The sequence below is a fragment of the Lissotriton vulgaris genome, chromosome 7 (assembly GCF_964263255.1).
Source record: "Lissotriton vulgaris chromosome 7, aLisVul1.2, whole genome shotgun sequence".
Lineage (NCBI taxonomy): Eukaryota > Metazoa > Chordata > Amphibia > Caudata > Salamandridae > Lissotriton > Lissotriton vulgaris.
This window is the reverse complement of record NC_141695.1, coordinates 695,092,292-695,110,962: the sequence shown is the minus strand read 5'-3', so window position 1 is coordinate 695,110,962 and position 18,671 is coordinate 695,092,292. Positions and strand designations below refer to the sequence as shown.

The 18,671-nt window shown below is 46.1% G+C and overlaps 1 protein-coding gene across 1 annotated transcript in view; it reads right to left on the bottom strand.

The window, feature by feature from the left end:
- Window positions 1–18,671, bottom strand: part of C7H17orf58 (chromosome 7 C17orf58 homolog) — a 191,327-nt gene that overhangs the window by 43,116 nt on the left and 129,540 nt on the right. Inside the window, exon 4 of the mRNA XM_086928772.1 lies at window positions 11,127–11,318. Coding sequence (XP_086784898.1) covers window positions 11,127–11,318 — 192 coding nt within the window. The remainder of the gene's footprint in view (window positions 1–11,126; window positions 11,319–18,671) is intronic.

Below are 18,671 nucleotides of genomic sequence, written 5' to 3'. Positions count from 1 at the left end.
AAGATGCAGCAGGTAACATATAATGTTCTGTATGGAAGCGTCTAAAGGGTTGATTTGGTTATTGTTGCAGTAAATAACAAATCTTTTCCATTTAGCTGCATAGCATGCTCTCGTAGTTGGTCGCCTTGCCTCTTTAATGATGTTCATACAGTTTGGAGGCAGGTCAAGGTATCCAAATTCTAAGACTTCAGGAGCCAGATTGCTAGGTTCATCTGATTGGGATCTGGGTGTCTGATTTCTCCATGGTTCTGAGTTAGAAGATGGGGTGCGAGGCGCAGCCTTTGATGAGGAACTACTGAAAGTTCCAGGAACGTTGTGTACCATGGCTGTCTCGCCCATGTGGGAGCAACTAGGATCAGTGTGAGTGACTGTTGCCGCAGTTTGCATGCCACCAGCAGAATCAGTGGTGCTGGGGGAAAAGCGTACATAAATCTGCCTGACCAGTTCATCCATATCGCATTGCCTTGTGACAACGGATGTAGGAACCTGGCGGCAAAGTACTGGCGTTTTGAATTTTCGTTTGTGGCAAACAGGTCTATCTCTGGGTGCCCCCACTGCCTGAAGAATGGTTGGAGAACTTGGGGGTGAATCTCCCATTCATGTAGTTGCTGGCTGTGCCTTCTGAGCAGGTCTGCAATCTGATTGTCTTTCCCTATGAGGTGTTCTGCCAGGAGTAACATATCTTTTGGAATTGCCCACTTCCATATGCTCTGTGCTAAGTGGGACAGTTGTGGAGAGTGCGTTCCTCCCTGTTTCTGGATATAGTACATTGCTGTCATGTTGTCCGTCCGGATCAACACAGTCTTGCTGTACAAGTATTTTTGGAATGCTTTCAGGGCTAGGAATATAGCTAGCAACTCTAGTTGGTTTATATGCAGTTTATTTTGTTTGTTCGTCCAGATCCCTTGTACTGTGTAGTGAAGGAGGTGGGCTCCCCAGCCTGTCAGTGATGCGTCCGCTGTTAGTACTAGTTGTGGAATCGGCTCTTGGAACAGTCGCCCCTTGGAAAGGTTTTGTGGGTTCCACCACTGCAGAGAGTTGTGAGCACGACTGTCTACCAACACTAGGTCTTTTAGTTGTCCTTGAGCCTGGTTCCACTGCTGTGCTAGGTATTCTTGCAATGGAAGCATTTGAAGTCTGGCCTGGGGGACAATGAATATGCAGTAGGCCATCATGCCTATGAGCTGCATGAAGACTCAAGCTGGAAGAGAGTTGTGGCAGAAATGTGCGAATGAGCATCTGCATGCTGGCTATCCTCGCTGAGTTTGGGTATGCCTTTGCCACTGAGGTATCTATAGTCGCTCCCAGATATTGTTGTATGTGGGATGGTTGTAGATGCGATTTTGGGTAGTTTATGGAAAACCCTAGACTGTGTAGCAGCTGGAGTGTTTGAGACGTGTCTCTTGTACATTTTTGGTACGATTTTGCTTGTATGAGCCAATCGTCTAGGTACGGGTACACATGGATGTGTTGCCTCCTGAGATGTGCAGCTACTGTGGCTAAGCATTTTGTAAACACTCTTGGAGCAGTGGTCACCCCGAAGGGGAGAACCTTGAATTGGTAGTGTTGACCTTCTATTGTGTACCTGAGATATTTCCTGTGAGCTGGATGGATGGGTATGTGAAAATACGCATCCTTGAGGTCCAATGTTGCCAGGAAGTCTCCTTGCTGTAGCAACGGGAACACTTGCTGTAGTGTGATCATATGGAAGTGCTCCGACAGTATGTATTGATTTAGGGGTCTGAGGTCCAATATTGGTCTGAGGGAACCGTCATTCTTGGGAATAAGGAAGTATGGGGAGTATACCCCTGTCCCTTGGTGTTAGAAAGGGACTGGCTCTATGGCCCCCTTTTCCAGCATGCATTTCACCTCTTGTTGTCGCAGGGTGATGTTTTCTTTGGACATAGGAAGGTGTCTGGGTGGTATGTTTGGTGAGGTAGAAGTGAGTTCTAGGCAATACCCATACTGAATAATTTGTCTCACCCACCTGTCCGTGGTAATTGTGTTCCAGACAGGTAGGAATTGTTGGAGTCTGCCTCCGACCGGTGTTAGGTGGTCTGGAGGTAGCGTGATGAAGTCACTGTTTTGTGGCAGTGGAGGCTCTGGTGTTATTGCCTCCACGTCCTCTTCCCTTGTTATTGTTGCCCCTATAACCTCCTCTGTTGGAGTTTTTGTTAAAGGAACCTTGGGTGTTGCCTTTGTATGAAGATGAGGACTGTGAAGTATTGTCTCGTGTAGCTGCTCTGTATGAGGAGCGTCAAAAGGAACCTCTGTGTTACTGAAACTGCAAAGCACCCATTGATTTTGGAGTTTCTGTGTCTTTCTTCATTTTATCTAAAATGGTGTTGACTGCGGGGGCAAAAAGGAAGTCTTGATTGACTGGCTGGTTAAGAATGGCGGACTGCTCCTCATTCTTAAAGCCCGAAATACGCAGCCATGCGTGTTGTCGTAGTAAAACGCTAGTGTTAATCGACCTGGCTGCGGTGTCGGCTGCGTCAAGCGCACATTTGATGGAGGCGTTTGTAATACATTTTCCCTCCTGTATGAGGTAATTAGCTTGGGCTTTAAAAGGCTCAGGCAGGTGTTGCATTAAGCTGTCAAGCTGGTCATAGTGTGCCCTGTCGTAACGAGCTAGCAGAGGTTGTGTATTCGCAATTCTCCATGAATTGGAGGCCTGTGATGCTACCCTTTTACCTGAGGCCTCTAGTATTTTTGACTCTTTATCAGGAGGAGGAGCCTCCCCTGTTGTCTGTGAGTTGGCCCTTTTGCGTGCATTAGCCACTACCAGTGAGTCTAATGGTAACTGACCTCTGATGTACGTAGGGTCTGTAGGGGCTGCTCTATACTTCTTCTCAATCCTGGGATTGATTACGCGTGCCCTGGCTCTATCTTTAAATATATCAGGCGTGTGTTTTAACACTCCCTTTAGCATAGGAAGTGTTCTGATGCTTTTCTCTGAAGTAGGGAAGGTGTCAAATAAGAAGTCTACTTCTACAGGGTCATTGTGCATGTTTACGTTGTGGTACAGAGCTGCCCTGTCTATTAGTTGGTTGAAGAAAATGGTGTCGTCAGTAGGTGACGTCTTAGTTGGGTATGAGGAGACTTCAGGGATGGGATGGGTGTCATATGGGTCAGTTGGCTCCCCCATGATTCATCTTGAGGGTTAGGATCCTCTGGATAATCATAATCATGCTGTGGATCCCCCCTGTGTTTCCCTCATTGTCCCCATAGTGAGAAGGAGAGTAAGGAGCAAAAGGTGTAGTAGGCATAGTGGGATAGAAAGGAATGAAGGGTCTAGATGGAGAAGTCCCAAAGTCCTTCTTCTTTAGTGGAATGGGAGAATGAGAGTCTGTGTCCAGTGGCCTCTTTTTCCTGTGCAGGATTGTGACTTTACCAGTCTCAGGATTAATATATATTGTTGCCTGGTCGTCTGATGGATCTGGATGGAAGAGTTCTTCCTCCACTGTCCTTGGTTGTGTTTTTGACTTTTTTGGTTTTGGGTCGCTAACACCTTCTGTTTCGACGGCTTTTGGTGCCTTATTGCTCTTCTTCGGCTCGGGCCCTTTCTTCGGGTCGACAAGTGATTTTGGGTCGACCGGGTCTTTTGGTTCGACACGTTTCTTGTGCTCGACAGGTTTTTTCAGTTGACTATCCTTTGCCGAGTCGATGGCTTTTTTGGGATCGACTGGTGTCTTCGGAGCATTTGTCTTTGGTTCGATAGCCTTCTCCCGCCGGATTACAGGCTTCGATAGGGCACCCTTTCCGTCGGCGACCTTCTTCGGTTCGGCGACTTTCGGCACAGCTGGCTTTTTTGGGTCGACGGCCTTCTTCGGGTCGGCGCCCTTCGGCTCGGTGTCGCCCTTCGGCTCGACGGCCTTCTTCGGGTCGACGGTTTTCTTTGGGTCAACGCCTTTAGGCTGTACTGCTTTCTTCGGGTCAACGGTTTTCTTTGGGTCGACGCTTTTAGGCTGTACGGCCTTCTTCTGGTCGACGCCCTTTGGGTCGACAACCTTTTTGGTCTCTGGAACCTTCTTTAGGGTCACGTTACTTGGCCTTGTGGTCTCTGAAGGCTTAGGTTTCAGTTTTGGAGCCGAGCCAGACGGCGGGGGCTAGCGAATGTTTTCTTGGATCTTGGCTAAGGCCTTTTGGCGATGCCTTGACCGGAGCCTTCGGTAACACGGTAATTGGTGTCGGGAGCAGTGTACTCACGATTTGCCCCGGTGGGATCTCGTCATCGGAGTCCGAGTAGTCCTCGACGGTGAAGATCTCGAAGGTCTGAATCTGGAGCTTCTGTAAGTTCTTGGTCATCATCAAAGATGTTGTCCGGTTCCGGTGCCTGTCGCTGCATCTCTTGCCTAGCGGCCCGTCAAATCCGTATGGTTTTCTTCGACCGGAATTGGGCACAGGCTGGGCAGGTTTCTTCCTTATGGTCTGGAGAAAGGCACTTGTTGCATACTGAGTGCACAACGTTTCTCCCTGGGGTCAACCTTCTGCTGAGAAAATCTACTGGTTGATCCTGGCCCTCTGCATTAAGTTGTGATAACACAGCCCCTACCCCTATCTCAGATGCATCTATCTGGACAATTAATGTTTTGGAGTAGTCAGGACTTTGACGGATGGGAGCAGTGTGCATGGCCTGCTTCAGGTCATCAACCAATGTCTTTTGACAGCTTACTGTCCACTGAACTTTCTTGGGCATTTTTGTAGATGTAAGATAATTCAGGGAAGTCACCGTGGACCCATATCCCTTTACAAATCTTCTATAGTACCCACTCAGGCCCAAGAAAGCTCTGACCTGAGTCTGGGTAGTGGGAGCAACCCAGCCCATAATGGTCAGGATTTTGCTCTCCAGTGGTTGAACCTGGCCTTCACCTACCAGGTGGCGCCAAGTATGCAACCTTACTTTGTCCTATCTGCCATTTAGTGGCCTTGATAGTGAGGCCTGCCTATTGCAGGGCCTATAGAACATTTCGGAGGCCCACCAGGTGATCCTCCCGGGTGGAGCTAAAGACAGCTTTATCATCTAGATATGCTGCACTATAGCTTTCCAGGTCTGTGTGAACTTTTTTCGCCAGCCTCTGAAATGTAGCAGGTGCATTTTTCAGACCAAAGGGCATTACAATAAATTGATAATACCCACTAGGGGTTGAAAATGCTGTTTTCGACTTGGCATCCTCAGCTAGTCTGATTTGCCAGTAGCCAGCTGTCAGGTCAAATGTACTCAGAAACTTGGCTGAGGCTAAAGTATCAATGAGTTCATCTGCCCTTGGAATTGAATGGGCATCAGTCCTAGTGACTACATTGAGAACTTTGTAGTCCACACAAAACCTCATCTCTCTATTTCCACCCTTGGTGTGAGGTTTTGGCACAAGGACTATTGGACTAGCCCAGGGGCTCTCTGAAGGCTCAATGACCACCAACTGCAGCATCTTTTGAACCGCTGTCTGTAGATTTTACTCTTACCAGGCATGCTATGCTGTTGCCTGTGTCCACTTCATGGGTACACCAGGTGGTTTGACTGGGTGTCAGGGAGAACATGTGTCTGTAATGATTGAGGACTTTCCTACAATCAGTTTGCTGTTGGTCAGTGAGACTGCCCCCTACTCCATCTACTGACCCATCATCAGGGTTCTTAGAGAGGAGATCAGGGAGAGTGTCACTCTATTCCTTCTGTCTCTCATCAGTTGCAAAGAGCAAGCCCATGTCAGCCCTTTCCACAAAAGGTTTCAGGCAGTTCACATGATGCATCCTATGGGGACTTCTGGGAGTACAGAGGTACACCCAGTAGGTGACCTTACTTTTGTTCAGATATAGTGTGGGGGGCCACACCACTAGTCTTGGAGAGCTGCTGGTGCCACAGGCTCCAACACCCACACTTTCTGGCCTGGCTGGTAAACAGTCAAGACAGCTTTTTGGACATGCCAAGCTTTTTGAAGTTCTTGGCTGGCCTCCAGGATTTTGCTAGCCTTTTTCATGTACTCAGCCATGCGTGAACGCATGCCAAGGACCTAGTCCACAATGTCCTGTTTAGGAGGCTTGAGAGGTTGCTCCCAACCTTCCTTCATTAGACACAATGGACCCCTAACTGGATGTACACACTGAAGCTCAAATGGGCAGAAGCCATCCCCCTTTCTGAGGAACCTCTCTGTAGGCAAAGAGAAGTCAGGGTAGTAAGCCATTCCACTTTCACCTAAGATTTTCTGGGAGTCCCATGATCATACCCTTGAGGGTCTTGTTGAACATATCAACAAGCCCATTGCACTGTGGATGATAGGGTGTGGTAAACTTGTAGTTTTCTCCACACTCTTTCCACATGGCAGTGATATAACTAGACATGAAGTGTGTACCTCTGTCTGTTAAAACCTCCTTAGGGAAGCCCACTCTGGAAAAAAAATCCCAGGAGGGCCCTGGCCACTACAGGGGCTGTGGTGGTTCTAAGGGGACTTGCCTCTTGATACCTAGTGGCATGGTCCACCACCACTAGTATATGTCCAGATGCAGCTGGAGGGTTCAGGGGACCACCAATGTCAATCCATACCCTCTCAAAGGGGACCTTAACCACTGGAAGTGGAATCAAGGGGGCCTTTGTGGTGCCACCTGACTTACCACTGGCTTGGCAAGTTGCACAGAAGCTACACAACTCCTTTGTGTCTTCAGACATATGGGGACAGTGAAAGTGAATGACAAGCCTGTGCCAAGTCTGGCTCTGTCCTAAGTGTCCTTCCAGGGGAATATCATGTGCCAGGGAGAGGAGGAAAACTCTGACCCTCTGGGGTATTACCAACCTCCTGTTATCACCAACCTTGGGGTCTCCACCTTCAGAGTACAGAAACCCATCTTCCCAATAGATCCTATGGGACCCACTGACATGTATTGCTTCATAAGCAGCAGCTTGCTGCCTGAGTGGTGGAAGAGACGGGCAGGTATGCTGCTCCAAACTCAAGTCTGCCCTGAAAGGCCCTCCAGTCCCCAAGAACTCTGCCTGGTCAGGCCCACGTTCCTCTGGGACAGTTCCTTCACAGGGGCTGAGATCATCTCCCTCTGGAGGTTGATCTTAACTAGGAGTTTGTGAGAAGGGCAATTCCTTACCCTTCCTGGTCCTTCTCTTGGGAGGCACCTGGTCCATTTTCCCAGTATCCTGTGCATTGTCAGTGCTGAGCTGTTTGGCCTGAGCCCTGGTGACAGCAAAAACACTGGCAGAGATGCCCATCATCTCGGTATTCACCCGTTACAACGCATCTTTTACTCCGCACTACCACTACAACGCGGGCATTACAGCGCATACCGTTACAACGCATTGCGCTGGGGGGCGCTCTAGGATAAGAGGTAAGTTTAATTTACTATCCAACACCTTCCCTAGGGTCCACGTGGACTGGAGTTAGAATAGTAAATTATACTTACCACTATCCAGCACCCCAAAGCGCTATGCGTTGTAGCGGTATGCGTTGTAAATACCGCGTTGTAATGGTACGCGGAGTAAAAGTATGCGTTGTAACGACATACATCCCATCATCTCTGCATGAGTCCTAAACTCCACTTCAGCCCAAGCTGAAGTTTCTAGATCATTGCCCAACAAACAATCTACAGGTAGGTCTGGAGATACCACAACTTTCTTGAGAGCCATAATAGCACTGTCTACACAATCTACCCGGTCCTGGGTATGTGCCTTCTGGATGTCTCTGATCTTAATCCTATAGTGTTCAGTGGTTAAGCCAAACTCATCTATGAGAGCACTCTTCAGTACTGAGCAATTATCAGCATCCTCTTCTCTAACTGCGAGGAACTTATCTCTACCTATGTTGGCAAAGGAGAGCCACAGGATAGCTGCCCATGGCTCTTGCGGGACCCTCTGAAATTTACAAGCCCTCTCCAAAGCAGTGATCCAATTATGAATTTCATCATCCCTCCTACGTCAAAAGAAGTTTCTCTGATTCTAGGGACACTGTTGCTGCCACCATGGGACTCCAGTCCTAGTTTCTTCCTAGCCTTATGAACTTCCAGGAACTCTTTGTCCAGGACCAATTGATCTCTCCTGAGCCTAAGCCTTGCTTACGCGAGTTCAAGCATTTGGTATTCCCTGTCCAAAGAGCTGTCCCTCTTAATACATATATGGAGGTCCCTATGGAATGTCCTGAAGCATTGGTTTCTTTAGAGGACGATCTAGACCTCCTTGGTCTACTCTGGAACAAAGGGAATGCCCTCTGTGCCATCTGCACTATGCCCAGAGGGGTCATAGTTTGGCAGGTTGGAATCATTTGAGTCCTCTGCCCATACTCAGAATTGAGATCATCAGGGAGAGCCCCTGATGCTCCCTCTTCAGGAGTATCCCCACCTACATTTTCCAGGTCTCTGACCTCTACAGGCTGACTATCATCCTTATGTAGCAGCTCTAAGAGCAGCTTAATGGTGGGGTTGCCACCTGTCTTTAACTTAAGTACCTAGGAGCCCATGGAGGTCGTGTTCCCACTCTGCACAGAGCCTCAGTGGGGTTCATAGTTACTTACCTCGGGTGGTTCCTTATGTGCCCGGCACTTCTACATCTTCTAAGTATAGTCTTGACTCGAGTCATGGTTTGCATACCACTATTTTAGTATATGGTTTGGTCTCCCCCTGATGACCACTGTGTATTTTGTGCTATTTACCTGTTTCAATTGAAAAGTATTGTGTGCATTGTGATATCTCCAGCTAATAGATATCTGTACGTGTTAGTGAGTGTCTTATAATAAATGCATATTTTTATAAATACACTATGTGGTTCCTTTTCACTTAATCTATACCTGTAAGATTATGTTCTGGTAAAACAAGCGCTGGTCTAAGCTTAAAGGCTGCTCTTCACAGCTACCTCTGAGAGAGCTTTCTAAGGTTGACTAAGACCACTAAAATCACCATTAAGGGTTGTCTGGATTGGTGCAGGGTGCCCACTTACATAAGTGTGCATCATATACCAAGCCAGCTTCTCACAGTCAGTATACAAGATTTTAACTTAGAACATAATGATTATTGCTTACATATTCAAAGACAGATCAATTTATGACCAATTTGAACAGAACATAAACTATTCAGTTTCAACTGATCTCGACAACTCAATTTTATATCTATAGTATGATATTCCAATATTAAGTATAGTCAGTCGTAGTGTGCTTCTTTGTTGTTAGTATTTGGTAATCTATGGTAACTGCTGCATCGTACAGCACATTTGTAAAGTGATAGTGTTAAACTTTGTCAAAGAATAGAATTTTGTACCAAATGGTAAACTATTAGAATAAAATCTATGCTTGACATCATGTGCACACCCTTGCACTGTGGTGCAAGAATGTGTGCATTGGTATAAGATAGCCGAAGGTACACCATCACTAGAGGAGAGAGCAACAGCACCAGATCTTAGAAGGGATGGTGCTGTTGTGTGCCCTCCTTTTCACACAGCAACTTTGTTTACTACACTGCATGAAAACTTAGTAAATCTGTCTCTTTGTGTCTCCAGACCAAGCACTACCAGTATGAAAGGCATGTGATTCCGACACCTTGTGGTACTCATTGTCTTAAGTAACATTTACAGTACACTGATTTACACACTCATTTGGCTCATTGTCTCTGTGTATGTTTGTGATGTAAAGTGCTCTGACACTCTACATTGGGAAGAGTAGCGCAATAAAGTAAATAATTGTGAGAGTTGGCTAAGGAGAGATAAGGGGCAGGCACCATTAGAGGGTGGTACTGAGTTAATATGTAAAGAAGGGTGTTGCTATTTCAATATGTGTTGGGGGGGGGGGGGGGGGGGCAATGAGGACCATTCCACTGGGCGCCACCAATGCCAAGGCCGGTCCTGTCCCGTTGTGAAGGTTTCTATAACTACCTGCCCTGGAGTCCTTTTTCAATTAATATCAATCTAACAGTCTCACCCAGAATGAAAGAACGCACAAAATACAGTCTGTTTACGTATAAAAACGTGAACAAGGAGAGGATGTAGCCTTACGGCTAGAGCAGTCGACCTCAGAGCTGGGGAACTCGGTTCGAGTCTCGCCAACGACCCTCAACATCCTGTGATTCTGGGGAAATCACTTAGGGGCAGATTTACACTTTCCCTGCACCACCCTGAGAAACACTTGCGCAACCATGGATGCGCCGTATTCACAATATGGTGCGCAATGGAGCAAGGATTAACAGATGCGTCAGAAATTCTGATGCATCTGTTGGGGCAAAAGTCACAAATTGCTGGAGTTGAGTCGCAAGCACGACGCAACTCCAGCAATGCATTCAGAGGCCTATTCCGACTACTCTGCGTCACTCCTTACACCTGCTTGAAGCAGGTGCAAGGCTTTGACGAAGTGGCGTCCTAGAAGTGACGCAGCAAAATCTTGAAGATTTCACTGCGTCACTTTTATGAGGCGTTCCTGCATGGGAACGCCCGCCTGCATACATTATACCAGGTATAATGTGACGCAGGGCTTTACAAAGTGACGTATCTCCCTAGATGCATCACGTTGTAAATTGGCCGTATTTTTTACACCGCCGCTGCATCACAAAAGTGACTCAACAGTGGGGCAAAAGTGTTGCAAGGGGCTTGTAAAATCTACCCCTTAATCTCACTGTGCCTAACAAAAATTAATGTGTCCATCTGTAACGAAAATGGTGCTCATGTAAAGCGCTCTGATACCCGTTGTCTCAGGTCTAGTTCACACTAAATCTTACAAATAAAAACAACCCTACTTCTGGGATGTAGTGCTAAAAACACAGACCAGCACTGAAGAGGTTGTGTCACCAAGCTGCTTGGAACGGGGTAATTGTTAAGGTGACTTAGGTAGAAATGTTAAGGTGCGTTTTACCATGAAAATGATGTCTATCACTTTAATGTACAAAATGTATAGTCTTGAATGTTCCTACTAGATTTCCCTAAATAATATGTTTTGTTGAGATTATTAGAATGCCACGTAACCATACACTGAGCGTTCCAGGCTACGGGCTCACATTATAAAGATACTCAAATACATTTAAAAAAAATGTTTTATATTGTAGTCATTTCTTTCCACTTTTTAAAAAAGTGGCTACAGCATCAATTTTAAACACCTCCTGACGTCAGTATTGTGCTAGGACGTGGCTGTAAGGCAAAGCCTGAAGTCTGTTTTTACCTAGTTTAAAGTCTGGGCAGGGCCTGCGGCAGTTGGAAGTGTCCACAGCCAGGAGCTTGATTCTGAAGAAGAAGCCGTCAGGGGTGATGTAGAGGCGGCTCATTTTGTAAAGGCCCTCGCTGTTCACCAGAAGAGTTACCAAGCGCGCTCCGCTCCCGAGCACTTCCACGTCGTGCACTATTCCATTCACGGCTTTGAGGAAGAAAAGAAATCACGTTTTAAAGCAGAAATTACGAGTTACAATGACAATAAACATCAGTTCAGATGCAATAACAAACTATAAGGCAGTGTTTCCATGTTTGCACTTTTAAAAATCTAAATATGTTTCAATGACTTACCAGTAATTGCATTACATCAAATATTCCTTTTGCCCAGATTAAGTAATTAATGAGCAGCACTGAGCCTCATAGACACAAAATTATCCTAGTATTCGTGACTCTAGTTATGCTCTTCTCAGTTGATCTAGTTTGAACAGGGTGGGACGCAGGTGTTATTTATCCTGGCAAAAGCATTGTTCGGATTAATGCAATTACCGGGTAGTAATTGGAACATTACCTAGCATGCCACTTTTGCCCCAATTAATTACTTAATGAGACAGAGCAAGCAATGATAAGACCAATACAACAGATTCATTGTTAACCAATAAATGTAGTATTTGTTCATTAATTGTTCTTCATCAATTACATCATAGACAAAAGAACCTTAGGACCAAATGAATCCTGAATGTTCCTTTTCTGTAGCACTCTATAGTTCTTGACAAACTTTGACAGATCTGACCATGAGGCAGCTCTGCCTATCTCTGTTAGGGACACCCCTGCACTTCAGCCAAAAAAGCCGACATGTCTCTAGTTGACCTGCCTTGAAGCCCGACCGAAGGTGGGACTCCTGTTTCCTTGTAGGCCAAAGTTATGATAGACATTACCCACATACTTAATGTCGGAGTAGAAGGATTTAAACAATTTCTGACAGATCCAAAATTAACAAATAATTTGTTGCATCCAGTAGTTTTTGTGCAATTCTCTCCAGATACATTAGGATAGCTTGCCTCACATCCAAACATTGGATTTCTCCTTCCTCTAGGGTCTTATGGTATGGATGAAGATCTCCTGATCTATGTGAAGTGAGGACTTAACCATGAGGATGAAAGAAGATCCTAAACTAAGAAAAACCCTGTCCTCAAATATTTGCAGCAAAGGGAACGTAAAGGACAAGGATTCTAGCTCCCATAAGCTTCTTAATGATGTCACAAGATAAAATGTGTTAAGAGTTAGGATACTCCCTGGACTGTCTCTGTAAAACATCTGGCCAGGACGCTGTCTGGACACTCACCGGTGCTGCTAGAACTAAGGGTGCCGACCTGTATTAGGCCTCCATTCCAATGGCGGTTACACCCGTCTTCTTTACCTGACACAGTATTCCGGGCTCAAATCGGTACAGCAATAAATAATTGCTTTGCAGAAAATGAAGGGTCAGTGGACAGCGCTGGTACTCTCTGGGAAGCTTTTAAAGTAACAATAAGGGGAGAGTGTATGGGTGCGCTGGCAGGGGTCCTGAAAGATCTTAGAAATAGGATAAGAACCCTCGCAGATAAAATTAGCATACTAGAGCACGAATATGAGTGATCCCCGACATCCGCCATTCTGGCCCAGATAAGGGAACTGGTCTCTGCACATAATCAAACTGCAGACCAGGAGATTTTACATAAATTACGGAGATCCAAAGCATGATATTATGGCGAGGGTGAAAGACCTAGTCGCTCTCTGGCATATAAACTGTCCAAGCCTAGATGACAAGAACACATTACTAAGCTATTGGATGAAGATAGCACTGCACAGCACTTCAGCTCTGAAATTAGTAAAGTGTTTATTGACTATTACTCTAAGTTATATGGGGCTGGACAAGGGGCATCGGATGACGATGTAAATGGCTATCTAACAGATATAGCGCTAAGGTGGCCATCCAACGGGCAAAGGGAATACCAGACTCAACTTTTTTATGTGGAATATGTAAAAGAGGCCATAAAATCACGGCCCGCCTGTACGGTGGCAGGGATTGATGGCTTGCCCAGCGAGTTTTGTAAGGCTTACCTTGAGGATCTCGCTCCTCACTTATTAAATGTCTTTGCAGATGCCTATGACATCCCTAACCCTCCCACTCTAAGGGAAGCCCTCCTTGTTACCCTCCTGAAGCCGGAAAAAGTAGCCATCAAGTGCAAATCGTATAAACCACCATCTATTATTACTATAGATACCAAAATATTAGCTAAAATGATAGCAACTAGACTGCTGATGGAGCAAGGTGGCAAAAACAAAATGTTGTGTACCCCTTGTGAAATCAATGTTCCATAACGTTAATATTTATTAATAGTGTGTTAACCAACCGTAGAATAAGTCGCATACATTTATACACGTGGGAATACCAATTCTGCTTGCATGAAGCAATATAATGAACTAATCTGTATTGTTACTGTGATGTGAACTAATGCATAGCTTAAATATAAATAAACGCAGCTTATATGTACTTATTGTACACGTTTTTGTGTCAGAAAATCACCGGATATGTAAGTATAAAACGCATTTATGTGGCTTACCTGCTAGTTAATAACTAATGGGGAAACATAAGTATGGTGGGAGGTAAACAGAAGGGCTTTAGTTCCATATTTAACATGAATTTGTGTTTGTTTCTATGATAGTTCCAAAAGTGGCCTCTGAGGCCTACCAAAAATATGGCTGCTCGAGTAAACTGTGAGCAAGTGTTGGACTGCGTATGCGCGCCCAAAGCCTGCAAGTGAGAGTGAACTGCCTGTGCTCGGATGGGAGGTTCATGGCTACCTTGACCTGGAAGACAGGATGGTTGCCAAAAACATGGACATTCTAATGTTCTGAACACGGGAACGAAACCTAAAGTTACAAGTCAAGGACGTGACTAGGCCAAAGACTGTCCTAAACAATGCTTCTTTATGAAACTGCTGATTCACCGTAAATATGATGCTGTAATGATGAGGAAGTGCTCATCTACCCCAAATATGTCCAATCAGAATCCGAATTGGTGTTGCTAGATACTTTTTAGATAGATTTAGTTAGGAAAATTAGTGTATAAAACCCCCTGATTTTGCTTAGAAGTGTCGCTCCTTTCAATTTCATCTCGAAGTGCTGTCGGATTGCAGATCGAATCATGGATGTAAGAACTCTTTGATTTATTGCTGGTTTTCTTTGCAGGACTAAAGGATAAGATGAGGGTTTTAGTTAGGGATGTTAGGAATGAATGAGTTTGGAACTATCAGTTCTTTGCTAAACTTTACTTAATTCTGAAATAAATGTCTATTTTCTGAGCTTTTAAATAAAAATGATCATTTTGAAATAAAATTTAAGATTTTTACTGAATAAAGAATTAATTAATGCCTAAATTTCAGACATGCTAAAAGTTTGCTTTAAATAACATTAGGAAAATGGAAGATTAAAAGCTGGTCTTGTAGTTTTTCCTACGCCTATTTTTCTTTCTAGCAGATCCATTGCCACTATGGTGGTGTGTCTGAATAAAATTGGTGTTTGATGAAAACCATGGTAAATCATTTAAAATTATAGATGTAAATAATAAATTGTTAAATAGTTTTAGACACTCCGCCAATGTTACAGCATGACTCCTTTGTAGTTTCACCAATCCCAGAAGTCGAGTTAAATGAACAGAGAAAGTGTGCAGTGTTATGGGCCCCACTGGTGAATGAATGCGTGTTAGGAGGTTTCAGGGAAATGGCGATGTTGATTTAGAAATTATTTTTGGAGTCCCGCTGTAGCACTGCAGCCTCTAATTCCGAAGTTAGTACTCCCGGACCAGTTGGGATTTGTTCCAAAACGATCCACAGTGCATAATCTCCGTACCCTCTTTGCAGTTATACATCACTTAGACCCTGATACCCCTGCTGTGGCAGTGCTGCTTGACACAGCCAAAGCATTTGATTCCCTCCAATGAGGTTATATGTTTGTGGTCCTGCAAAGGATGGGTATGCCACCCTTTTTTGTAAAGTGTATACGATTATTATACACTAACCCGGTCGCCTGTGTGCGAGCAAATGGATGGGTATCGGATACTTTTTCAATTGGCAGAGACACAAGGCAGGGATGCCCCTTGTCTCCTATGCTCTTCTCCCTGGCATTGGAACCACTGGCCTGTAAGGTGCGCCAGAAACATGCAGAGGCTGCACTGGGATTCAGACCGCGCCCGTTGATCCTCTCATTATATGCTGATGACATGTTATTATATGTCCGTGACCCAGATACGCAGCTGTTGCCTCTGCTGTGGGAATACATAATATTTGAGAAGCACTCTGGACTGGGGATAAATTGGGCAAATTCTGCGATTTTCCCACTTACAGATTACACCCCAGAGGTGGTACCGAATTACCCACTTGCTTGGTCTACTGACCCCATGAAATACCTTGGAGTCTGGGTGCACAGAGATCCTGAAATTGTGCTGCACTTGAATTATGGAAGGGCTGTGACTAGTCTTACAGAAAAGATCTCCCGCTGGACGCGTCTACCGCTGTCACTTGCGGATAGAACTGCCGTGATAAAAATGACTGTATTCCCTAAGCTGCTATACTTGTTTGTAAATATCGCAATTAAACTAAACATCGCATTTTTCTAAACAATGCAAACCTGCTTTCTATCACTGGTTTGGGCTGGCAAGCAACCACTGTGCAGCTGGAATATATTAACGTTGCCTTTCTATAGGGGGGGGTTCGAAGCCCCAGACTTATGCCTCTACTACCTTTGTGCGTAGGGACAGTTTGCGCATTACTAGCTATTCCCCCAGAAATATATGCCACATTTGACACTAGAAGCGGACACGGTGCATCCAATGACACTGCCAGCTAGGATGCTCTAGAAGAGTGAGGGTGGCAATAGAAAGGAAATTAACCCAGTCAATTGTACAGTTAGGGCTTGGGTTGCTTTAGCAAAGCGCACAGGGAGAGAATATATTAATGCAACGGCGATGGCGATGAATGCTCACCCAGGAATATCGGAGACACAGGAGCGTGGGGCCCTTAAGGTCCTTCAAAGGGCAGGTCACTAAGCTGGGGGATATGTATCGCCATGGCACCTTCTTAACTATGGCCGAATTCCATGCTGGCCAACAGTATGAATTAATGCATGGATGATTTATGTATGCTAGGGTGCGGGCTGCTGTGCGCACTCTCAGACCTAGTGCATCGCATACCACTCCTGAGGCGGAAGCCGGTAGTTAGTTCGTTCTTTTAAATTTCACTTCTTGCACGTTTTTGATTTAATAAAAACTGTAAGATCACCCTGTAATTTTTTTAAGCACGCATTGTAATCCTATTTGCGCCGCTTACTGGTACTGGATTGCCTCTTCTCAGTCGATTGGGTTGCTGAAATGGTTTCTGGGGCTCGGAGGCAGCCGGCAATACTCAGCGGCCATCTTGGGGTGGAGGCAGGTTAGCGCTCTAGGTGTGGGGAAGAAGATAGGCCCTCGTGCTGAAACGCATAAATTGAGCCCCGCTGAAGGTACTGGTCAGACCTAGTGCATAGCATACCACTCCTGAGGCGGAAGCCGGGAGTTAGTTCGTTCTTTTAAATTTCACTTTTTGCACGTTTTTGATTTAATAAAAACTGTAAGATCACCCTGTAATTTTTTAAAGCACGCATTTTAATCCTATTTGTGCCGCTTACTGGTACTGGATTGCCCCTTCTCAGCCGATTAGGTTGCTGAGTGGTTTCTGGGGCTCGGAGGCGGCCGGCAATACTCAGTGGCCAATTTGGGGTGGAGGCAGGTTAGCGCTCTAGGTGTGGGGAAGAAGGTAGGCCCTCGCGCTGAAGCGCATAAATTAAGATGGCCACTCCTCCGCGCAGCGGACGCGTTCAGCGGTAGCGCCATTCCCACGCCAAAGGAGCGCCTAAGAAAAGCGCGTCTGGGCCCGTCCGTGACAGGACGGGACCAGGGACTGGGAGAATGGGAGCCAGTGTAGCAGGTAACTTGATCTACAGTGGGGAACAGCTTTGGAACTTGAGGGGGGCTCGTGTTGTGCCTTGCCCCCACCTTACATCACCTGGGATGGTACTGATTCCTTGTTCTTACTGTAAAGCTAGGTTGGGTCCCCAGAAAAAACAGCCTTGACCCAGAGGACTGGTCCAATTATCGCCCCATCTCCTTGCTGCCGGGCTTAGCAAAATTGCACAGAAGCATGTCAATCTTGCTCTATCTGCTTTCATTGAGAACGAGGGAGCCCTTCACCCCACTCAAACGGGGTTTAGAACTAAGCAGGGAACAGAGACCGCTCTGATTGCGGTGGTGGAGAAAACAAGGAAAATTGTGGATGCAGGAGGCTGCGCTGCGGTGGTCCTGTTGGACCTCAGCGCAGCCTTCGATACAGTAAATCACACTCTGTTGACCCGGCGCCTGCAGGAGGCTGGTATCTCAGGGGTGGCCCTAAAATGGCACCAATCCTTGCTTTCAGAAAGAACCTTTTAAATTTTTGAAGAGGAATCAGCATCTAAACAACTCCCACTGCATTACGGCGTTCCCCAGGGATCATCATTGAGTCCAACAATGTTTAACATCTACATGAGGCCTCTGGCTGAGGTGGTTCTTCCCTGGGGAATCAAGTTGGTCACCTACGCCGATGACACGCAGTTGGTTGTCTCCCTTGCTAGGTCGGAAGATGTGGTCTCCGGGACAAACAATCTGTCCCCCTGCCTTACAAGGGTCCTTGAATGGATGGACTCCTTGTTTTTAAAACTTAACGGTTCAAAAACCGAGATTATGCTCTTGGGATTTAAGGCCCCCATCAATCTCGATCCTTGGTGGCCGAGGTGTCTGGGTCCTCTCCCCGTTCCTAAGGACCAAATCAAGAGTCTGGGAGTCTGGCTCGATCCCTCTCTGGCCTTTCAGGTGCAGGCCCAAAAGGTTGCCTCGACTTTTTATGGCCTGCTCAGGCTACTAAGGAAGGTTCTGACCCTTCTTCCATTTGAGGCCAGACGGCTCTTGGTCCAGTCCCTCATTCTCTCCCGACTGGACTATGCCAATGTAGTCTATCTCAGAGCCCCCGTGGGCACTATTAAAATACTTCAGTCGGCTCAGAACTGCGCAGCTTGGCTGCTACTCGAGGTACCGAGACACTGCTCTGCGAAGGCTGCAGTGCGCTCCCTCCATTGGCTGCCGGTGCAGGAGAGGATCTGATTTAAGGCTATGTGTATGGCTCACAAGTCAACAACTAACAATGGCCCGGCTATCCTTCGTCCTCTGTTTTGCCATTATCAATCTTCCAGAGTCCTTAGGTCTAACCATTGTAATCTTCTGACCGTCCAGAGGTCATGGATGGGGGGCCGTCTGTTCTCTCTTCATGCAGCCAAATGCTGGAACCTACTCCCCAAGAACATTCGGCTCAAACCGAACCATCTAGTTTTTAGGAAACGACTGAAGACTATCCTGTTTTGCTGAGTTGTGGTTTCATACCGGGGTCTAAAAGCGCTGGGATGCCTTCGGGTAGCCATGCGCTATACCAAGTTTGTAATCATTCATTCATTC